A 17,588-nucleotide genomic window follows, 5' to 3' on the forward strand; every position below is an offset into this window, starting at 1 on the left:
CAGAGAAACCCAAGGCAAAAAACAAAAAGGGCCACTTTACAGCAAAATTCTAAAGGGTCAAAGTGTAATAAAAAGGCAAGGCTGAAAGCTCTGTGCCTCAATGCGAGGAGTATTCGGAATACGGTGGACGAATTAACTATGCAGATAGCAGTTAACGGATACGATGTGGTTGGCAGAAAACGCTAGTGGGAGTTGTGTACAGACCTCCAAACAGTAGTAGTGATGTTGGGGAGGGCATCAAACAGGAAATTAAGGGTGCATCCAGTAAAGGTGCAGTAGTTATCATGGGTGACTTTAATATGCATATAGATTGGGCTAACCAAACTGGAAACAATACGGTGGAGGAGGATTTCCTGGAGTGCATAAGGGATGGTTTTCTAGACCAATATGTCGAGGAACCAACTAGAGGGGAGGCCATCTTAGACTGGGTGTTGTGTAATGAGAGAGGATTAATTAACAATCTCGTTGTGCGAGGCCCCTTGGGGAAGAGTGACCATGTTATGGTGGAATTCTACATTAGGATGGAGAATGAAACAGTTAATTCAGGGACCATGGTCCAGAACTTTAAGAAGGGTAACTTTGAAGGTATGAGGCGTGAATTGGCTAGGATAGATTGGCGAATGATACTTAAGGGGTTGACAGTGGATGGGCAATGGCAGACATTTAGAGACCGCATGGATGAACTACAACAATTGTACATCCCTGTCTGGCGTAAAAATAAAAAAGGGAAGGTGGCTCAACCGTGGCTATCAGGGATAATATTAAAGCCAAGGAAGTGGCATACAAATTGGCCAGAAATAGCAGCGAACCAGGGAACTGGGAGAAATTTAGAACTCAGCAGAGGAGGACAAAGCGTTTGATTAGGGCAGGGAAAATAGAGTACGAGAGGAAGCTTGTAGGGAGCATGAAAACGGATTGCAAAAGCTTCGATAGATATGTAAAGAGAAAAAGATTAGTAAAGACAAACATAGGTCCCATGCAGTCAGAATCAGGGGAAGTCATAATTGGGAACAAAGAAATGGCAGACCAATTGAACAAGTACTTTGGTTCGGTATTCACTAAGGAGGACACAAACAGCCTTCCGGATATAAAAAGGGTCAGAGGGTCTAGTAAGAAGGAGGAACTGAGGGAAATTGTGTTGGAGAAATTGATGGGATTGAAGGCCGATAAATCCCCAGGGCCTGATGGTCTGCATCCCAGAGTACTTAAGGAGGTGGCCTTGGAAATAGTGGATGCATTGACAGTCATTTTCCAACATTCCATTGACTCTGGATCAGTTCCTATCGAGTGGAGGGAAGCCAATGTAACCCCACTTTTTAAAAAAGGAGGGAGAGAGAAAACAGGGAATTATAGACCGGTCAGCCTGACATCGGCAGTGAGTAAAATGACGGAATCAATTAAGGATGTCATAGCAGCTCATTTGGAAAGAGGTGACATGATCACCGGTCCAAGTCAGCATGGATTTGTGAAAGGGAAATCATGCTTGATAAATCTTCTGGTATTTTTTGAGGATGTTTCCAGTAGAGTGGACAAGGGAGAACCAGTTGATGTGGTGTATTTTGACTTTCAGAAGGCTTTCGACAAGGTCCCACACAAGAGATTAATGTGCAAAGTTAAAGCACATGGGATTGGGGGTAGTGTGTTGACGTGGATTGAGAACTGGTTGGCAGACAGGAAGCAAAGAGTAGGAGTAAATGGGTACTTTTCAGAATACAGGCAGTGACTAGTGGGGTACTGCAAGGTTCTGTGCTGGGGCCCCAGCTGTTTACATTCTACATTAATGATTTAGACGAGGGGATTAAATGTAGTATCTCCAAATTTGCAGATGACATTAAGTTGGGTGGCAGTGTGAGCTGCGAGGAGGATGCTATGAGGCTGCAGAGTGACTTGGATTGGTTAGGTGAGTGGGAAAATGCATGGCAGATGAAGTATAATGTGGATAAATGTGAGGTTATCCACTTTTGTGGTAAAAACAGAGAGACAGACTATTATCTGAACGGTGACAGATTAGGAAAAGGGGAGGTGCAACAAGACCTGGGTGTCATGGTACATCAGTCATTGAAGGTTGGCATGCAGGTACAGCAGGCGGTTAAGAAAGCAAATGGCATGTTGGCCTTCATAGCGAGGGGATTTGAGTACAGGGGCAGGGAGGTCTTACTGCAGTTGTACAGGGCCTTGGTGAGGCCACACCTGGAGTATTGTGTACAGTTTTGGTCTCCTAACTTGAGGAAGGACATTCTTGCTATTGAGGGAGTGCAGCGAAGGTTCACCAGACTGATTCCCGGGATGGCGGGACTGACATATCAAGAAAGACTGGATCAACTGGGCTTGTATTCACTGGAGTTAAGAAGAATGAGAGGGGATCTCATAGAAACGTTTAAAATTCTGACGGGTTTAGACAGGTTAGATGCAGGAAGAATGTTCCCAATGTTGGGGAAGTCCAGAACCAGGGGACACAGTCTAAGGATAAGGGGTAAGCCATTTAGGACCGAGATGAGGAGAAACCTTTTCACCCAGAGAGTGGTGAACCTGTGGAATTCTCTACCACAGAAAGTTGTTGAGGCCAATTCACTAAATATATTCAAAAAGGAGTGAGATGTAGTCCTTACTACGAGGGGGATCAAGGGTATGGCGAGAAAGCAGGAATGGGGTGCTGAAGTTGCATGTTCAGCCATGAACTCATTGAATGGCGGTGCAGGCTCGAAGGGCCGAATGGTCTACTCCACCTATTTTCTATGTTTCTATTATCAACCACACAGCATATTTTAGTGTCATCTGCAAACTTCTTAATCATACCCCCAACATTTAAATCCAAGTCATTGATATATACCACAAAAAGCAAGGGACCCAGCACTGAGCCCAGTGGAACCCCACTGGATACATCCTTCCAGTCACAAAAACACCCATCAACCATTACCCTTTGCTTCCTGCCTCTGAGTAAATTTTGGATCCAACTTGCCACTTTGCCCTGGATGCCATGGGCTTTTACTTTCGTGGACAGTCTACCATGTGGGACCTTATCAAAAGCTTTGCTAAAATCCATACACACTACATCATACCCACTGCCCTCATCGACCCTCCTGGTCACCTCCTCGAAAAATTCAATCAAGTTAGTCAGACACAATCTTCCCTTAACAGATCCATGCTGACTGTCCTTGATTAATCCATGTCTTTCCAAATGAAGATTTATCCTGTCCCTCAGGAGTTGTTCCAATAATTTTCACACCACTGAGGTTCGGCTGACTGGCCTGTAATTGCTCGGTCTATCTCTTTCTCCCTTTTTAAACAAAGGTACAACATTAGCAGTCCTCCAGCACCATACCTGTAGCCAACGAGGATTGGTAAATGATGGTCAGAGCCTCTGCTATTTTCTCTTTTGCTTCTCTTAACAGCCTGGGATACATTTCATCCGGGCCTGGGGATTTATCCACTTTCAAAGCTGCTGAGCCCCTTAATACTTCCTCTCTCAGTATGTTTATCTCGTCTAATATTTCACACTCCTCCTCCCTCATTGCAAAGTCTGCATCGCCCCTCTCTTTTGTGAAAACGGATGCAAAATATTCATTAAGAATTATATCAATGTCTTCTGCCTCCACACACAGATTTCCTTTATGGTCTCTAATAGGCCCCACTCTTTCTCTAATTATCCTCTTGCTCTTAATGTATTTATAAAACATCTTTGAGTTTTCTCTGATTTTACTTGCCAACATTCTTTCATGCTCTCTCTTTGCTTTCCTGATATCTTTTTTAATTGCACCCCTGCACTTCTTATACTCCTCTAGAGTTTCTGCAGTACTGAGTTCTCGGTATCTGTCATAAGCTTCCCTTTTTTTCTCTATCTTACCCTGTATGTCCCTCGACATCCAGGGGGCTCTAGATTTGTTATCCCCGCCTTTTTTTTTAAAGGGAACATACTTGCTCTGTACCCTCAGGATCTCCTCCTTGAAGGCCTCCCACTGCTCTGACACTGATTTACCATCAAGTAGCCGTTTCCAGACCCACTTTGGCTAAATCCCATCTCAGCTCAGCAAAATTGGCTTTACCCCAATTGAGAACTTTTATTCCTGGTCTATCTTTATCCTTTTCCATAACTACCCTAAATCTTACTGAATTATAATCACTCGCACCAAAATGCTCTCCCACTGATACCCCTTCCACCTGCCCCTCTTCAGTCCCCAAAACTAAGTCCCAAACCGCCCCCTCCCTTGTTGGGCTTGTTACATACTGGCTAAAGAAGTTCTCTTGAATGCATTTTAGGAATTCCGCACACTCTACCATTCACACTATCTTTTTCCCAGTTAATATTCGGGTAGTTGAAATCCCCCACTATTACAGCTCTATAGTTTTGACACTTCACAGCAATTTGCCCAAATATTTGTTCTTCTATCTCCCTCTGACTGCTTGGGGGTCTATAGTACACTCCCAGTAGTGTGATCGCCCATTTTCTGTTCTTTAATTCAACCCAAAGTCTTCTGTCCATTAACCGATCCTCTATCCATGTTAATACATTACCCCCAAGCCCTTAACGTGTCACAGTCTTTCGTGTGGCACCTTATCAAATGCCTTTTGAAAATCCAAATGTACTACATCCACGGGTTCCCCTTTACCTACCCTGCTAGTTACACCTTCAAGCACAATTTCCCTTTCATAATCATCATCATCATAGACAGTCCCTCGACGCGAGGATGACTTGCTTCCACGGCAAAAAGGGATGAGTTCACAGGTGTTTCAATGAAGGACCTAATATTCCAGATCCTGAACTACTGAAACCACCTTTCATAAAACCACATTGACTCTACCTAATCAGATTATGATTTTCTAAATATCTGGTTAGCACTTCCTTAATAATAGATTCCAGCATTTTCCTGACTAACTGGCCTGTACTTCCTGTTTTCTCTCTCCCTGCTTTCTTGAATAGCAGTATATTGCTATGATCCATATTTACTGTGATCTATTCTCGCAGTGCCTTATCACTGCAATCCCTTCTCTTCACTCGATCCCTTGGTAAAGTGTTGGCCTGACTTGCTTACTGAATGAGATTACTTGTCCCAGTGACATTGTTTTATCAGCTGGGAGTGGGCTGTCTGCCTAGTGCATCTTGCAAAGCCAGCATCATCCGCATCAGCTAAGGGAAGTCCAGATGTAGGGGGCAACTGTGCTGGGCAGCTGGCCTGCTGGTGGTGTGCTGGGGCAGGATTTAAAGGGGCCAGCACTCTTTACATTTGGCAGGCAGGAAGGTTCTTTAATGGCTGCAAGGAGCTTGTTTATCAGATAACTGAAATGGGATGTTTGTGTGTGGACTGGAAGATTGAAGATGCTGGTGTAACCAGGACTTAATGCAGTGACCACATTAGCAGGTGTACTTGTGAGAGCATCCTGACCAGTGCGAGTAGGCAACATCTACACCCTGTACTCACCGCTTCAGGCTCTTCCTGCTCCACGTGATGACACCACTTTGTAGGACACAGGATGTGGCAGACTATCGCCATCTTTGAAAACATAGCCAGGTTTGAATGGTTGGACCTTAGCCCTCATCTATCTGGTCACCTCGAGCACTGATTCAACAGTCAGTTGTGTACTCGATGATTACTCAGGTAAATGCCAACCCATCATCACATCTGTGTTCACCTGGTGTTCCCAGGAGTCAGCAAAACTTGCCTTTCTGGGTCTTTGGTGCAACGGTTCACTTGCCTTAAAATGACACATCTTGGCGGCTGCCTGGGAAACGAGCATTGACTTGCATAATGGGATACCGATGATTGCAGAGATTCAAATCCTTTCCTCTATCCGGGTAGTGCCACTGTTAATGGGAGCTTGTAGGGCCATGTGGGTGCACACCCGATCCCTCGCCCTGACTTCCCGGAACCGGCTGCTGCTTCTGATTATCTTTGGCCAAGGAGATAAAATTGCTCACTTGACCAAGCACTGATCATATCTATGGATAGCCGATTGGCTTAGGTTACCTTTCAGTATACAAGATTAAGAGCTGATGTAATTGAGATGTTTAAGATGATTAAAGTGTAGACAGAGAGAAACTATTTCTGCTGGTGTGGTGTCCAGAACAAGGGGGCATAACCTTAAAATTAGAGCCAGGCTGTTCAGGGGTGATCTCAGGAAGCACTTCCTCACACAACGGGCAATGGAGATCTGGAATTCTCTCCTCCCAAAAAGCTATTGAGGCTGGGGGTCAATTGAAAATATCAAAACTGAGATTATTAATTTTTGTTAGGTAAAGGTTGGGGAATCAAAGCAGGTAGGTAGAGTTAAACTACAGATCAGCCAATAACTAACTGAATGGTGAAACAGGCTTGAGGGGCTGAATGGCCTACTCATATTTCTATGGTCCAAATGTCCTCAGTGCTAGCCTGGAAGAACCTTGAGCATTAAAGTTCAATGTAGTTCTGACTGTGCCAGGCCTGGGCTGTGCCGTGCTTGAGGGGTTTGGAGCAGGTCAGCGGGGAGCGTATGGCTCACTGCGAATTGAAGCCTCCACAGGCACTGCTCCCCTGACTCATGAGGCTATGTCCACCTCTGGTGTGGATTTGGGTGGCTGGGTGCAGCGTTCTCTCTGGTGCAGTCTGACCTGCCCGGCCTCCTTTCATTGCTTCTCCATTTCATCCTCCAAAGAGTAGCCATATGGGGGAATCCTTATAGGAAACTCATTGTGCCACTATTAGAGCTGTTAGCATAAGAATTGGCACAGAGGCTTCTGTAAACACAAAAAAGTACCTCAGAAATTACTTAAAAATTGAAAACCAGTCTTCTTACCAAGCTCTTTAAATGAACTGCGATATCAAATTCAATCCCTTAGGTTCCCTGAGTGGCAATTATATATGGGCAGATGGATTAAGAGTGATGGGCACAGGGGCACCAGGAAACAGTGATGTGAATATAACTGGGAGGTATGGCTGGTTTGGGGTGGTGGGAGTGTGTCGCCGATTAAGGAAGGACTAGAATTGAGTATCAGGGCCGAGATCTGGCACGGACCATCCCTGTCTCATCAAAACATAGAAAATAGGTGCAGGAATAGGCCATTCAGCCCTTCAAGCCTGCACCACCATTCAATAAGATCATGGCTGATCATGCAACTTCAGTAATCCACTCCTGCCTTCTCTCCATACCCCTTGATCGCTTTAGCCGTAAGGACACAGCTAACTCCCTTTTGAATATATCTAACGAACTGGCCTCAACAACTTTCTGTGGTAGAGAATTTCACAGGTTCACAATTCTCTGAGTGAAAAAGTTTATCTTCTTCTCAGTCCTAAATGGCTTACCCCTTATCCTTAGACTGTGACCCCTGGTTCTGGACTTCCCCAACATCGGGAACATTCTTCCCGCATCTAACCTGTCCAATCCCATCAGAATGTTATATGCTTCTATGAGATCCCCTCTCATTCCAGTGAATATAAGCCTAGTTGATCCAGTCTTTATTCATATGTCAGTCCTGCCATCCTGGGAATCAGTCTGGTGAACCTTCCCTGCACTCCCTCAATAGCAAGAACGTCCTTCCTCAGATTAGGAGACCAAAACTGTACACAATACTCCAGGTGAGGCCTCACCAAGGCCCTGTACAACTGCAGCAAGACCTCCCTGCTCCTATACTCAAATCCTCTCACTATGAAGGCCAACATGCCATTTGCTTTCTTTACTGTCTGCTGTACCTGCATGCCTACTTTCAATGACTGATGTACCATGACACCCAGGTCTCGTTGCACATCCCCTTTTCCTAATCTGCCGCCATTCAGATAATAATCTGCCTTCCTGTTTTTGCCACCAAAGTGGATAACCTCACACTTATCCACATTATACTGCATCTACCATGCATTTGCCCACTCACCTAACCTGTCCAAGTCACCCTGCAGCCTCTTAGCATCCTCCTCACAGCTCTCACTGCCACCCAGTTTAGTGTCATTTGCAACTTGGAGATATTACATTCAATTCCTTCGTCTAAATCATTACTGTATATTGTAAATAGCTGGGGTCCCAGCACTGAGCCCTGCGGCACCCCACTAGTCTGCCTGCCATCCTGAAAAGGACCTGTTTATTCCCACTCTTTGCTTCCTGTCTGCCAACTAATTCTCTATCCACGTCAGTACATTACCCCCAATCCCATGTACCTTAATTTTGCACACTAATCTCTTTCGTGGGACCTTGTCAAAAGCCTTTTGAAAGTCCAAATACAGCACATCCACTGGTTCTCCCTTATCCCACTCTACTAGTTACATCCTTAAAAAATTCTAGAAGATTTGTCAAGCATGATTTCCCTTTCATAAATCCATGCTGACTTGGACCGATCCTGTCACTGCTTTCCAAATGCGCTGATATTACATCTTTAATAATTGATTCCAGCATTTTCCCCACCACCGATGTCAGGCTAACCGGTCTATAATTCCCTGTTTTCTCTCTCCTTCCTTTTTTAAAAAATGGGGTTACATTAGCTAGCCTCCAATCCATAGGAACTGATCCAGAGTCCATGGAATGTTGTAAAATGACCACCAATGCATCTACTGTTTCTAGGGCCACTTCCTTAAGTACTCTGGGATGCAGGCTATCATCTCCCAATCATAATGCCCACTGAATGCTCAAAACAACTGGCCAATCTATCCTGGCATCGTTGTGCTCCTTTCACTGAACTATATCTCCTCGTGTCTTGTCAGTGTGTCCTCCTCGTTTTGTGAAGCAGATCTGATCGGTGCAGGCAGTGGGTTTCTGTGTGTGTGTGCTCTCTGGTTGTAGATCCAGTGGTCCACTTTGTTTGTGCCCTCAAATAGATCCAGTAGTTTACTCTGTCTATGTGCACCTTGTCAGTGGATCAATGATGTGTGCTGTACCTACCAGTGGATCCAGTGGTTTGTTGGGTCAGTGCTGAGCATATGGTAATACATCGATGGCTGATGGTAATTGTACCTTCTTACCTTGTTCAGCTGGACAGGACGCCGGTGTTGAGCAGAGGTGAAGACTTGGCTCTCTCATTTCAGAAACCCTACACTGAGGAGGAGCTCAACTCTAAGCTGACTCGGAGAGTGCAAAAGGCAGCGCGGAGACAGGCCAAGCAGGAGGAGCTGAAGAGGCTGCACAGGGCTCAGGTCAGTAACAGTGGCTCAGCATTTCCATTAATGGCACTAACGTGGATAAAGGTTTCTGTGCAGTGCGTCAGTTTGCCTTTATCCTCATGTGAAGGGGCTGACCCCGTTACCGAATGATATACCTGTATAGCCAGCCTGCTCCAAGCTCACTCACACGTCAACAAAAAGCAAAATACAGCAAGTGATTAATTTGAGACATGCCATGTTGTAAGTGCAGCAGGCTTGGGTGGAACAAGAGGCTCTGGACCAGTGATTCTCAAAGCTCTCCAGCGCTGGGCCTTCCCTCGCCTCATGCCTGGATCTAATTGATGGGAGATTGATTGCCATAATTAGTCAACAAAGCCCATTCTCAGTGTATCGTGTGCTGGAAACACTCAGCATGTCAGACAGCATCTGTGGAAAACAACAAGTTAATGTGGAAGCTATGGACCCATGTGAAAAGATTCCATCTCAGACTGGTCCACTCCTTCCTGAACATCTCTCCTTCTATCTCTGGGAACGGGCAGTCGACTGGCATCTATTACATGCCACAAAACTCCCACAACTATCTGAATTACACTTCCCATCTGATACGGACTCTATTAGCTTCTCCCAGTTTCCCCACTCAGACGGTAACGGTTCCTGTACCCACTGCCCTGAGGGTAACATGCCCACTGCCCTGAGGGTAACTGTTTCTGTGCCCACTGCCCTGAGGGTAATGTGCCCACTGCCCTGAGGATAACGTGCCCACTGCCCTGAGGGTAACTGTTTCTGTGCCCACTGCCCTGAGGGTAACTGTTTCTGTGCCCATTGCCCTGAGGGTAATGTGCCCACTGCCCTGAGGGTAACGGTTCCTGTGCCTACTGCCCTGAGGGTAACGTGCCCACTGCCCTGAGGGTAACTGTTCCTGTGCCCACTGCCCTGAGGGTAACTGTTCCTGTGCCCACTGCCCTGAGGGTAACGTGCCCACTGCCCTGAGGGTAACTGTTCCTGTGCCTACTGCCCTGAGGGCAACGTGCCCACTGCCCTGAGGGTAACTGTTCCTGTGCCTACTGCCCTGAGGGTAACGTGCCCACTGCCCTGAGGGTAACTGTTCCTGTGCCCACTGCCCTGAGGGTAACTGCTTCTGTGCCCATTGCCCTGAGGGTAATGTGCCCATTGCCCTGAGGGTAACTGTTTCTGTGCCCACTGCCCTGAGGGTAATGTGCCCACTGCCCTGAGGGTAACGTGCCCACTGCCCTGAGGGTAACTGTTCCTGTGCCCACTGCCCTGAGGGTAACTGTTTCTGTGCCCACTGCCCTGAGGGTAACGTGCCCACTGCCCTGAGGGTAACTGTTCCTGTGCCTACTGCCCTGAGGGTAACGTGCCCACTGCCCTGAGGGTAACTGTTCCTGTGCCTACTGCCCTGAGGGTAACGTGCCCACTGCCCTGAGGGTAACTGTTCCTGTGCCTACTGCCCTGAGGGTAACGTGCCCACTGCCCTGAGGGTAACTGTTTCTGTGCCCACTGCCCTGAGGGTAACTGTTTCTGTGCCCACTGCCCTGAGGGTAACTGTTTCTGTGCCCATTGTCCTGAGGGTAATGTGCCCACTGCCCTGAGGGTAACGGTTCCTGTGCCTACTGCCCTGAGGGTAACGGTTCCTGTGCCCACTGCCCTGAGGGTAATGTGCCCACTGCCCTGAGGGTAACGTGCCCACTGCCCTGAGGGTAACTGTTTCTGTGCCCACTACCCTGAGGATAACGGTTCCTGTGCCTACTGCCCTGAGGGTGACGTGCCCACTGCCCTGAGGGTAACTGTTCCTATACCCACTGCCCTGAGGGTAATGTGCCCACTGCCCTGAGGGTAACGGTTCCTGTGCCCACTGCCCTGAGGGTAACGAGCCCACTGCCCTGAGGGTTACGGTTCCTGTGCCCACTGCCCTGAGGGTAACGAGCCCACTGCCCTGAGGGTTACGGTTCCTGTGCCCACTGCCCTGAGGGTAATATGCCCACTGCCCTGAGGGTAACGTTTCCTGTGCCCACTGTTCTGAGGGTAACGAGCCCACTTCCCTGAGGGTAACGGTTCCTGTGCCTACTGCCCTGAGGGTAATGTGCCCACTGCCCTGAGGGTAACTGTTTCTGTGCCCACTACCCTGAGGATAACGGTTCCTGTGCCTACTGCCCTGAGGGTGACGTGCCCACTGCCCTGAGGGTAACGGTTCCTGTGCCCACTGCCCTGAGGGTAACGGTTCCTGTGCCCACTGCCCTGAGGGTAACTGTTTCTGTGCCCACTGCCCTGAGGGTAACTGTTTCTGTGCCCACTGCCCTGAGGGTAATGTGCCCACTGCCCTGAGGGTAACGTGCCCACTGCCCTGAGGGTAATGTGCCCACTGCCCTGAGGGTAACGGTTCCTGTGCCCACTGCCCTGAGGGTAACGAGCCCACTGCCCTGAGGGTTACGGTTCCTGTGCCCACTGCCCTGAGGGTAATATGCCCACTGCCCTGAGGGTAACGGTTCCTGTGCCTACTGCCCTGAGGGTAACGTGCCCACTACCCTGAGGGTAACTGTTTCTGTGCCCACTGCCCTGAGGGTAACTGTTTCTGTGCCCACTGCCCTGAGGGTTACTGTTTCTGTGCCCATTGCCCTGAGGGTAATGTGCCCACTGCCCTGAGGGTAACGGTTCCTGTGCCTACTGCCCTGAGGGTAACGGTTCCTGTGCCCACTGCCCTGAGGGTAACTGTTTCTGTGCCCACTGCCCTGAGGGTAATGTGCCCACTGCCCTGAGGGTAACGTGCCCACTGCCCTGAGGGTAACTGTTTCTGTGCCCACTACCCTGAGGGTAACGGTTCCTGTGCCTACTGCCCTGAGGGTGACGTGCCCACTGCCCTGAGGGTAACTGTTCCTGTGCCTACTGCCTTGAGGGTAACTGTTCCTGTGCCCACTGCTCTGAGGGTAATGTGCCCACTGCCCTGAGGGTAACGGTTCCTGTGCCCACTGCCCTGAGGGTAACGAGCCCACTGCCCTGAGGGTAACGGTTCCTGTGCCCACTGCCCTGAGGGTAACGAGCCCACTGCCCTGAGGGTTACGGTTCCTGTGCCCACTGCCCTGAGGGTAATATGCCCAATGCCCTGAGGGTAACGGTTCCTGTGCCCACTGTTCTGAGGGTAACGAGCCCACTTCCCTGAGGGTAACGGTTCCTGTGCCTACTGCCCTGAGGGTAATGTGCCCACTGCCCTGAGGGTAACGGTTCCTATGCCCACTGCCCTGAGGGTAACGGTTCCTGTACCCATTGCGCTGAGGGTAACAACAGCAATTGCATTTATATAGCGCCTTTAACATAGTAAAACATCCCAAGGCGCTTCACAGGAATATTATAAGACAAAAGGTTTGACACTGGGCAGGTGACCAAATGCTTGGTCAAAGAGGTAGGTTTTAAGGAGCATCTTGAAGAAGGAAAGAGAAGCGGAGAGGTTTAGGAAAGGTGTTCCAGAGCTTGGAACCTAGGCAACAGAAGGTGCGGCCACCAATGGTGGAGTGATTATAATCAGGGATGCTCAGGAGAGCAGAATTAGAGGAGCGCAGATATCTCGGGGTGCTGTGAGGCTGGAGGAGATTACAGAGATAGAGAGGGGCAAGGCCATGGAGGGATTTGAAAATAAGGTTGAGAATTTTGAAATCAAGGCGTTGCTTAACCAGGAGCCAATGTAGATCAGGGAGCACAGGGATGATGGGTGAGCGGGACTTGGCAGCCGAATGTGGGAGACCAGCCAGGAGTGCTTTGGAATAGTCAAGTTCAGAGGTAACAAAGGCATAGATGAGGGTTTTATCAACAGATGAGCTGAGGTAAGGGTGGAGACGGGCGATGTTACGGAGGTGGAAATAGGCGGTCTTAGTTATGCTGCAGATATGTGGTCGGAGCTCATTCCACAAAGATTGTGAACAGTGTGGTTCAGCCTCAGACAGATGTTCGGGAGAGGGATGGATTTGATGGCTAGGGAACGGAATTTGTGGCAGGAAATGAAAACAATGGCTTCGGTCTTCCGATATATAATTGAAGAAAATTTCTGCTCATCCAGAATTGGATGTCGGTCAAGCAGTCTAACAATTTAGAGACCGAGGAGGGGTGGAGAGAAGAGGGGGTGAGGTAGAGCTGGGTGTCGTCAGCGTACATGTGGAAACTGACACTGTGTTTCCGGTGCAACATGTACATGAGAAATAGGAGGGGCCAAGGATAGATCCTTGGGGGACACCAGAGGGAACGATGCGGGAGCGGGAAGAGAAGCCATTGCAGGTGATTTTCTGGCTACGATTAGAGAGATAAGAATGGAACCAGGCGAGTGCAGTCCCACCCAACTGGACGATGGTGGAGAGGCGTTGGAGGAGGATGGAGTGGTCAACCGTGTCAAAGGCTGCAGACAGGTCCAGAAGGACAGTCACAAAGGATGTCATTTGTGACTTTGATGAGAGCCGTTTCAATAACGTGGCTGGGATGGAAACGTGATTGGAGGGATTCAAACATGGAATTGTGGGAAAGATTGGCATGGATTTGGGAAGAGACAACACGTTCAAAGGACTTTGGAGAGGAAAAGGAGGTTGGAGTTGGGGCGGTAGTTTGCAAGGAAGGGGGGGGGGAGGGTCAAGGATTGTTTTTTGAGGAGAGGGCTGATGACGGTAAATTTGAGGGAGAGGGGGACAGAACCTGAGGAGAGAGAACCGTTAACAATGCCAGCTAACATGGGAGCCAGGAAAGGAAGTTGGGTGGTCACAGTTTGGTGGGAACAGGGTCAAGGGAGCAGGAAGTGGGTCTCATGGACAGGATGAGCTCGGAAAGGTCATGAGGGAAGATCGGAGAGCAACTGGAGAAAGATGTGAGGTCAGGGCTAGGGCAAGGGGGTCCTTCGAGGAAGTTTGGACTTCCGCGGTAGACTAGGAGAAGGGAGGGAAGAGGCAGAGGCAGCTGAACGGATAGTTTCAGTCTTAGAGACAAAGAAGTCCATGAGCTCCTCAAACTTTTTGTCGGAGCGTGAGGGTGGAAACTGGGGAGAGGGGTTTAAGAAGACGGTTAGCAGTGGAGAATAGAAGTCAGGGTTTATCTTTACATTCCAGAATGATCCTGGAATAGTGAGCGATTTTGGCAGACGAGAGCAGGACCCGATAATGCTTTATATGGTCCAGCCATTAAACGTAACAGGACCTCTGCCCACTGCACTGAGGGTAACGGGACCTCTGCCCACTGCACTGAGGGTAAAGGGACCTCTGCCCACTGCACTGAGGGTAAAGGGACCTCTGCCCACTGCACTGAGGGTAACGGGTCCTGTGCCCACTGCACTGAGGGTAACGGGACCTCTGCCCACTGCACTGAGGGTAAAGGGACCTCTGCCCACTGCACTGAGGGTAAAGGGACCTCTGCCCACTGCACTGAGGGTAAAGGGTCCTGTGCCCACTGCACTGAGGGTAACGGGTCCTCTGGCCACTGCACTGAGGGTAACGGGTCCTCTGCCCACTGCTTGAGGGTAACGGGTCCTCTGCCCACTGCACTGAGGGTAATGGGTCCTCTGCCCAGTGCGCTGAGGGTAACGGGTCCTGTGCCCACTGCACTGAGGGTAACGGGACCTCTGCCCACTGCACTGAGGGTAACGGGACCTCTGCCCACTGCACTGAGGGTAAAGGGACCTCTGCCCACTGCACTGAGGGTAACGGGTCCTGTGCCCACTGCACTGAGGGTAACGGGTCCTGTGCCCACTGCACTGAGGGTAACGGGTCCTCTGCCCACTGCTTGAGGGTAACGGGTTCTCTGCCCACTGCACTGAGGGTAACGGGTCCTCTGCCCAGTGCGCTGAGGGTAACGGGTCCTCTGCCCAGTGCGCTGAGGGTAACGGGTCCTCTGCCCACTGCACTGAGAGTAACGGGTCCTCTGCCCAGTGCACTGAGGGTACCGGGTCCTCTGCCCAGTGCGCTGAGGGTAACGGGTCCTCTGCCCAGTGCACTGAGGGTACCGGGTCCTCTGCCCAGTGCGCTGAGGGTAACGGGTCCTCTGCCCAGTGCACTGAGGGTAACGGGTCCTCTGCCCACTGCGCTGAGGGTAACGGGACCTCTGCTCAATGCATTCACGGGACCTGTGCCCACGGCCTTGACAAATAGCCTGATTTAACTCGCTGATCCCACAGATCATTCAGCGACAGCTGGAGCAGGTGGAGGAGAAGCAGCGGCAACTGGAGGAGCGAGGCGTGGCTGTAGAGAAGGCACTCCGAGGAGAAGCAGGTAGCTGTACCATCTGTCCACCAGTTCCCCAGGAATCCTTGCCCGTTCTGTGGCTATACTGCCAGAGGGCATGTCCCTCAGGCAGCCGCGTTTACCCCCCGCACAGGATGCTAGGACACTGAGGGGGTGGGCACCTGCGGCAGATCGCCGAATGTGTGCCCACCCAGGGTCACTCACTCCATCCGGGGTCAATCACTGACCTGCCCAGGGTCACTCACTCCGTCCGAGGTCAATCACTGACCTGCCCAGCGTCACTCACTCCATCCGAGGTCAATCACTGACCTGCCCAGGGTCACTCACTCCATCCGAGGTCAATCACTGACCTGCCCAGGGTCACTCACTCCGTCCGAGGTCAATCACTGACCTGCCCAGCGTCACTCACTCCATCCGAGGTCAATCACTGACCTGCCCAGGGTCACTTACTCCATCCGAGGTCAATCACTGACCTGCCCAGGGTCACTCACTCCATCCGGGGTCAATCACTGACCTGCCCAGGGTCACTCACTCCATCTGAGGTCAATCACTGACCTGCCCAGGGTCACTCACTCCATCCGGGGTCAATCACTGACCTATCCAGGGTCACTCACTCCATCCGAAGTCAATCATTGACCTGCCCAGGGTCACTCACTCCATCCGAGGTCAATCACTGACCTGCCCAGGGTCACTCACTCTATCTGAGGTCAATCGCTGACCTGCCCAGGGTCACTCACTCCATCCAAGGTCAATCACTGACCTGCCCAGAGTCACTCACCCCATCCGAGGTCAGTCACTGACCTGCTCAGGGTCACTCACTCCATCTGAGGACAATCACTGACCTTCCCAGAGTCACTTACTCCATCCGGTGTCAATCACTGACCTGCCCAAGGTCACTCACTCCATCCAAGGTCAATCACTGACCTGCCCAGGGTCACTCACTCCATCCGAGGTCAATCACTGACCTGCCCAGGGTCACTCACTCTATCCAAGGTCAATCACTGACCTGCCCAGGGTCACTCACCCCATCCGAGGTCAATCACTGACCTGCCCAGGGTCACTCACTCTATCCAAGGTCAATCACTGACCTGCCCAGGGTCACTCACCCATCCGAGGTCGATCGCTGACCTGCCCAGGGTCACTCACTCTATCCGAGGTCAATTGCTGACCTGCCCAGGGTCACTCACTCCATCCGAGATCAATCACTGACCTGCCCATGGTCACTCACTCCATCCGAGGTCAATCACTGACCTGCCCAGGGTCACTCACCCCATCCGAGGTCAATCACTGACCTGCCCAGGGTCACTCACTCCATCCGAGGTCAATCACTGACCTGCCCAGGGTCACTCACTCCATCCGAGATCAATCACTGACCTGCCCAGGGTCACTCACTCTATCCAAGGTCAATCACTGACCTGCCCAGGGTCACTCACTCTATCCGAGGTCAATCACTGACCTGCCCAGGGTCACTCACCCCATCTGAGGTCGATCACTGACCTGCCCAGGGTCACTCACTCTATCCAAGGTCAATCACTGACCTGCCCAGGGTCACTCACCCCATCCGAGGTCAATCACTGACCTGCCCAGGGTCACTCACTCCATCCGAGGTCAATCACTGACCTGCCCAGTGTCACTAACTCCATTTGTGGTCAATCACTGACCTGCCCAGGGTCACTCACTCCATCCGGGGTCAATCACTGACCTACCCAGGGTCACTCACTCCATTTGTGGTCAATCACTGATCTGCCCAGAGTCACTCACTCCATCCGAGGTCAATCACTGACCTGCCCAGGGTCACTCACTCTATCCGAGGTCAATCGCTGACCTGCCCAGGGTCACTCACTCCATTTGTGGTCAATCACTGACATGCCCAGGGTCACTCACTCCATCCGAGGTCAATCACTGACCTGCCCAGGGTCACTCACTCTATCGGAGGTCAATCGCTGACCTGCCCAGAGTCACTCACTCCATCCGAGGTCAATCACTGACCTGCCCAGGGTCACTCACTCCATCTGAGGTCAATCACTGACCTGCCCAGGGTCACTCACTCCATCCGGGGTCAATCACTGACCTATCCAGGGTCACTCACTCCATCCGAAGTCAATCATTGACCTGCCCAGGGTCACTCACTCCATCCGAGGTCAATCACTGACCTGCCCAGGGTCACTCACTCCATCCTAGGTCAATCGCTGACCTGCCCAGGGTCACTCACTCCATCCGAGGTCAATCACTGACCTGCCCAGAGTCACTCACCCCATCCGAGGTCAGTCACTGACCTGCTCAGGGTCACTCACTCTATCCGAGGTCAATT

General features: G+C 50.5%; 1 protein-coding gene across 3 annotated transcripts in view; it reads left to right on the forward strand.

The window, feature by feature from the left end:
- The window catches only part of mical3a (microtubule associated monooxygenase, calponin and LIM domain containing 3a), a 637,446-nt gene that overhangs the window by 584,772 nt on the left and 35,086 nt on the right, over nt 1-17,588 (forward strand). For 2 of the 3 annotated variants that reach the window (XM_070900720.1, XM_070900721.1), the window contains 2 exons: nt 8,925-9,086; nt 15,211-15,304. In XM_070900720.1, the coding sequence (XP_070756821.1) occupies nt 8,925-9,086; nt 15,211-15,304 (256 nt within the window). The remainder of the gene's footprint in view (nt 1-8,924; nt 9,087-15,210; nt 15,305-17,588) is intronic. The other variant, XM_070900722.1, reaches the window with a different exon arrangement.

This window comes from Pristiophorus japonicus, chromosome 15 (genome assembly GCF_044704955.1).
Source record: "Pristiophorus japonicus isolate sPriJap1 chromosome 15, sPriJap1.hap1, whole genome shotgun sequence".
Classification (NCBI taxonomy): domain Eukaryota; kingdom Metazoa; phylum Chordata; class Chondrichthyes; family Pristiophoridae; genus Pristiophorus; species Pristiophorus japonicus.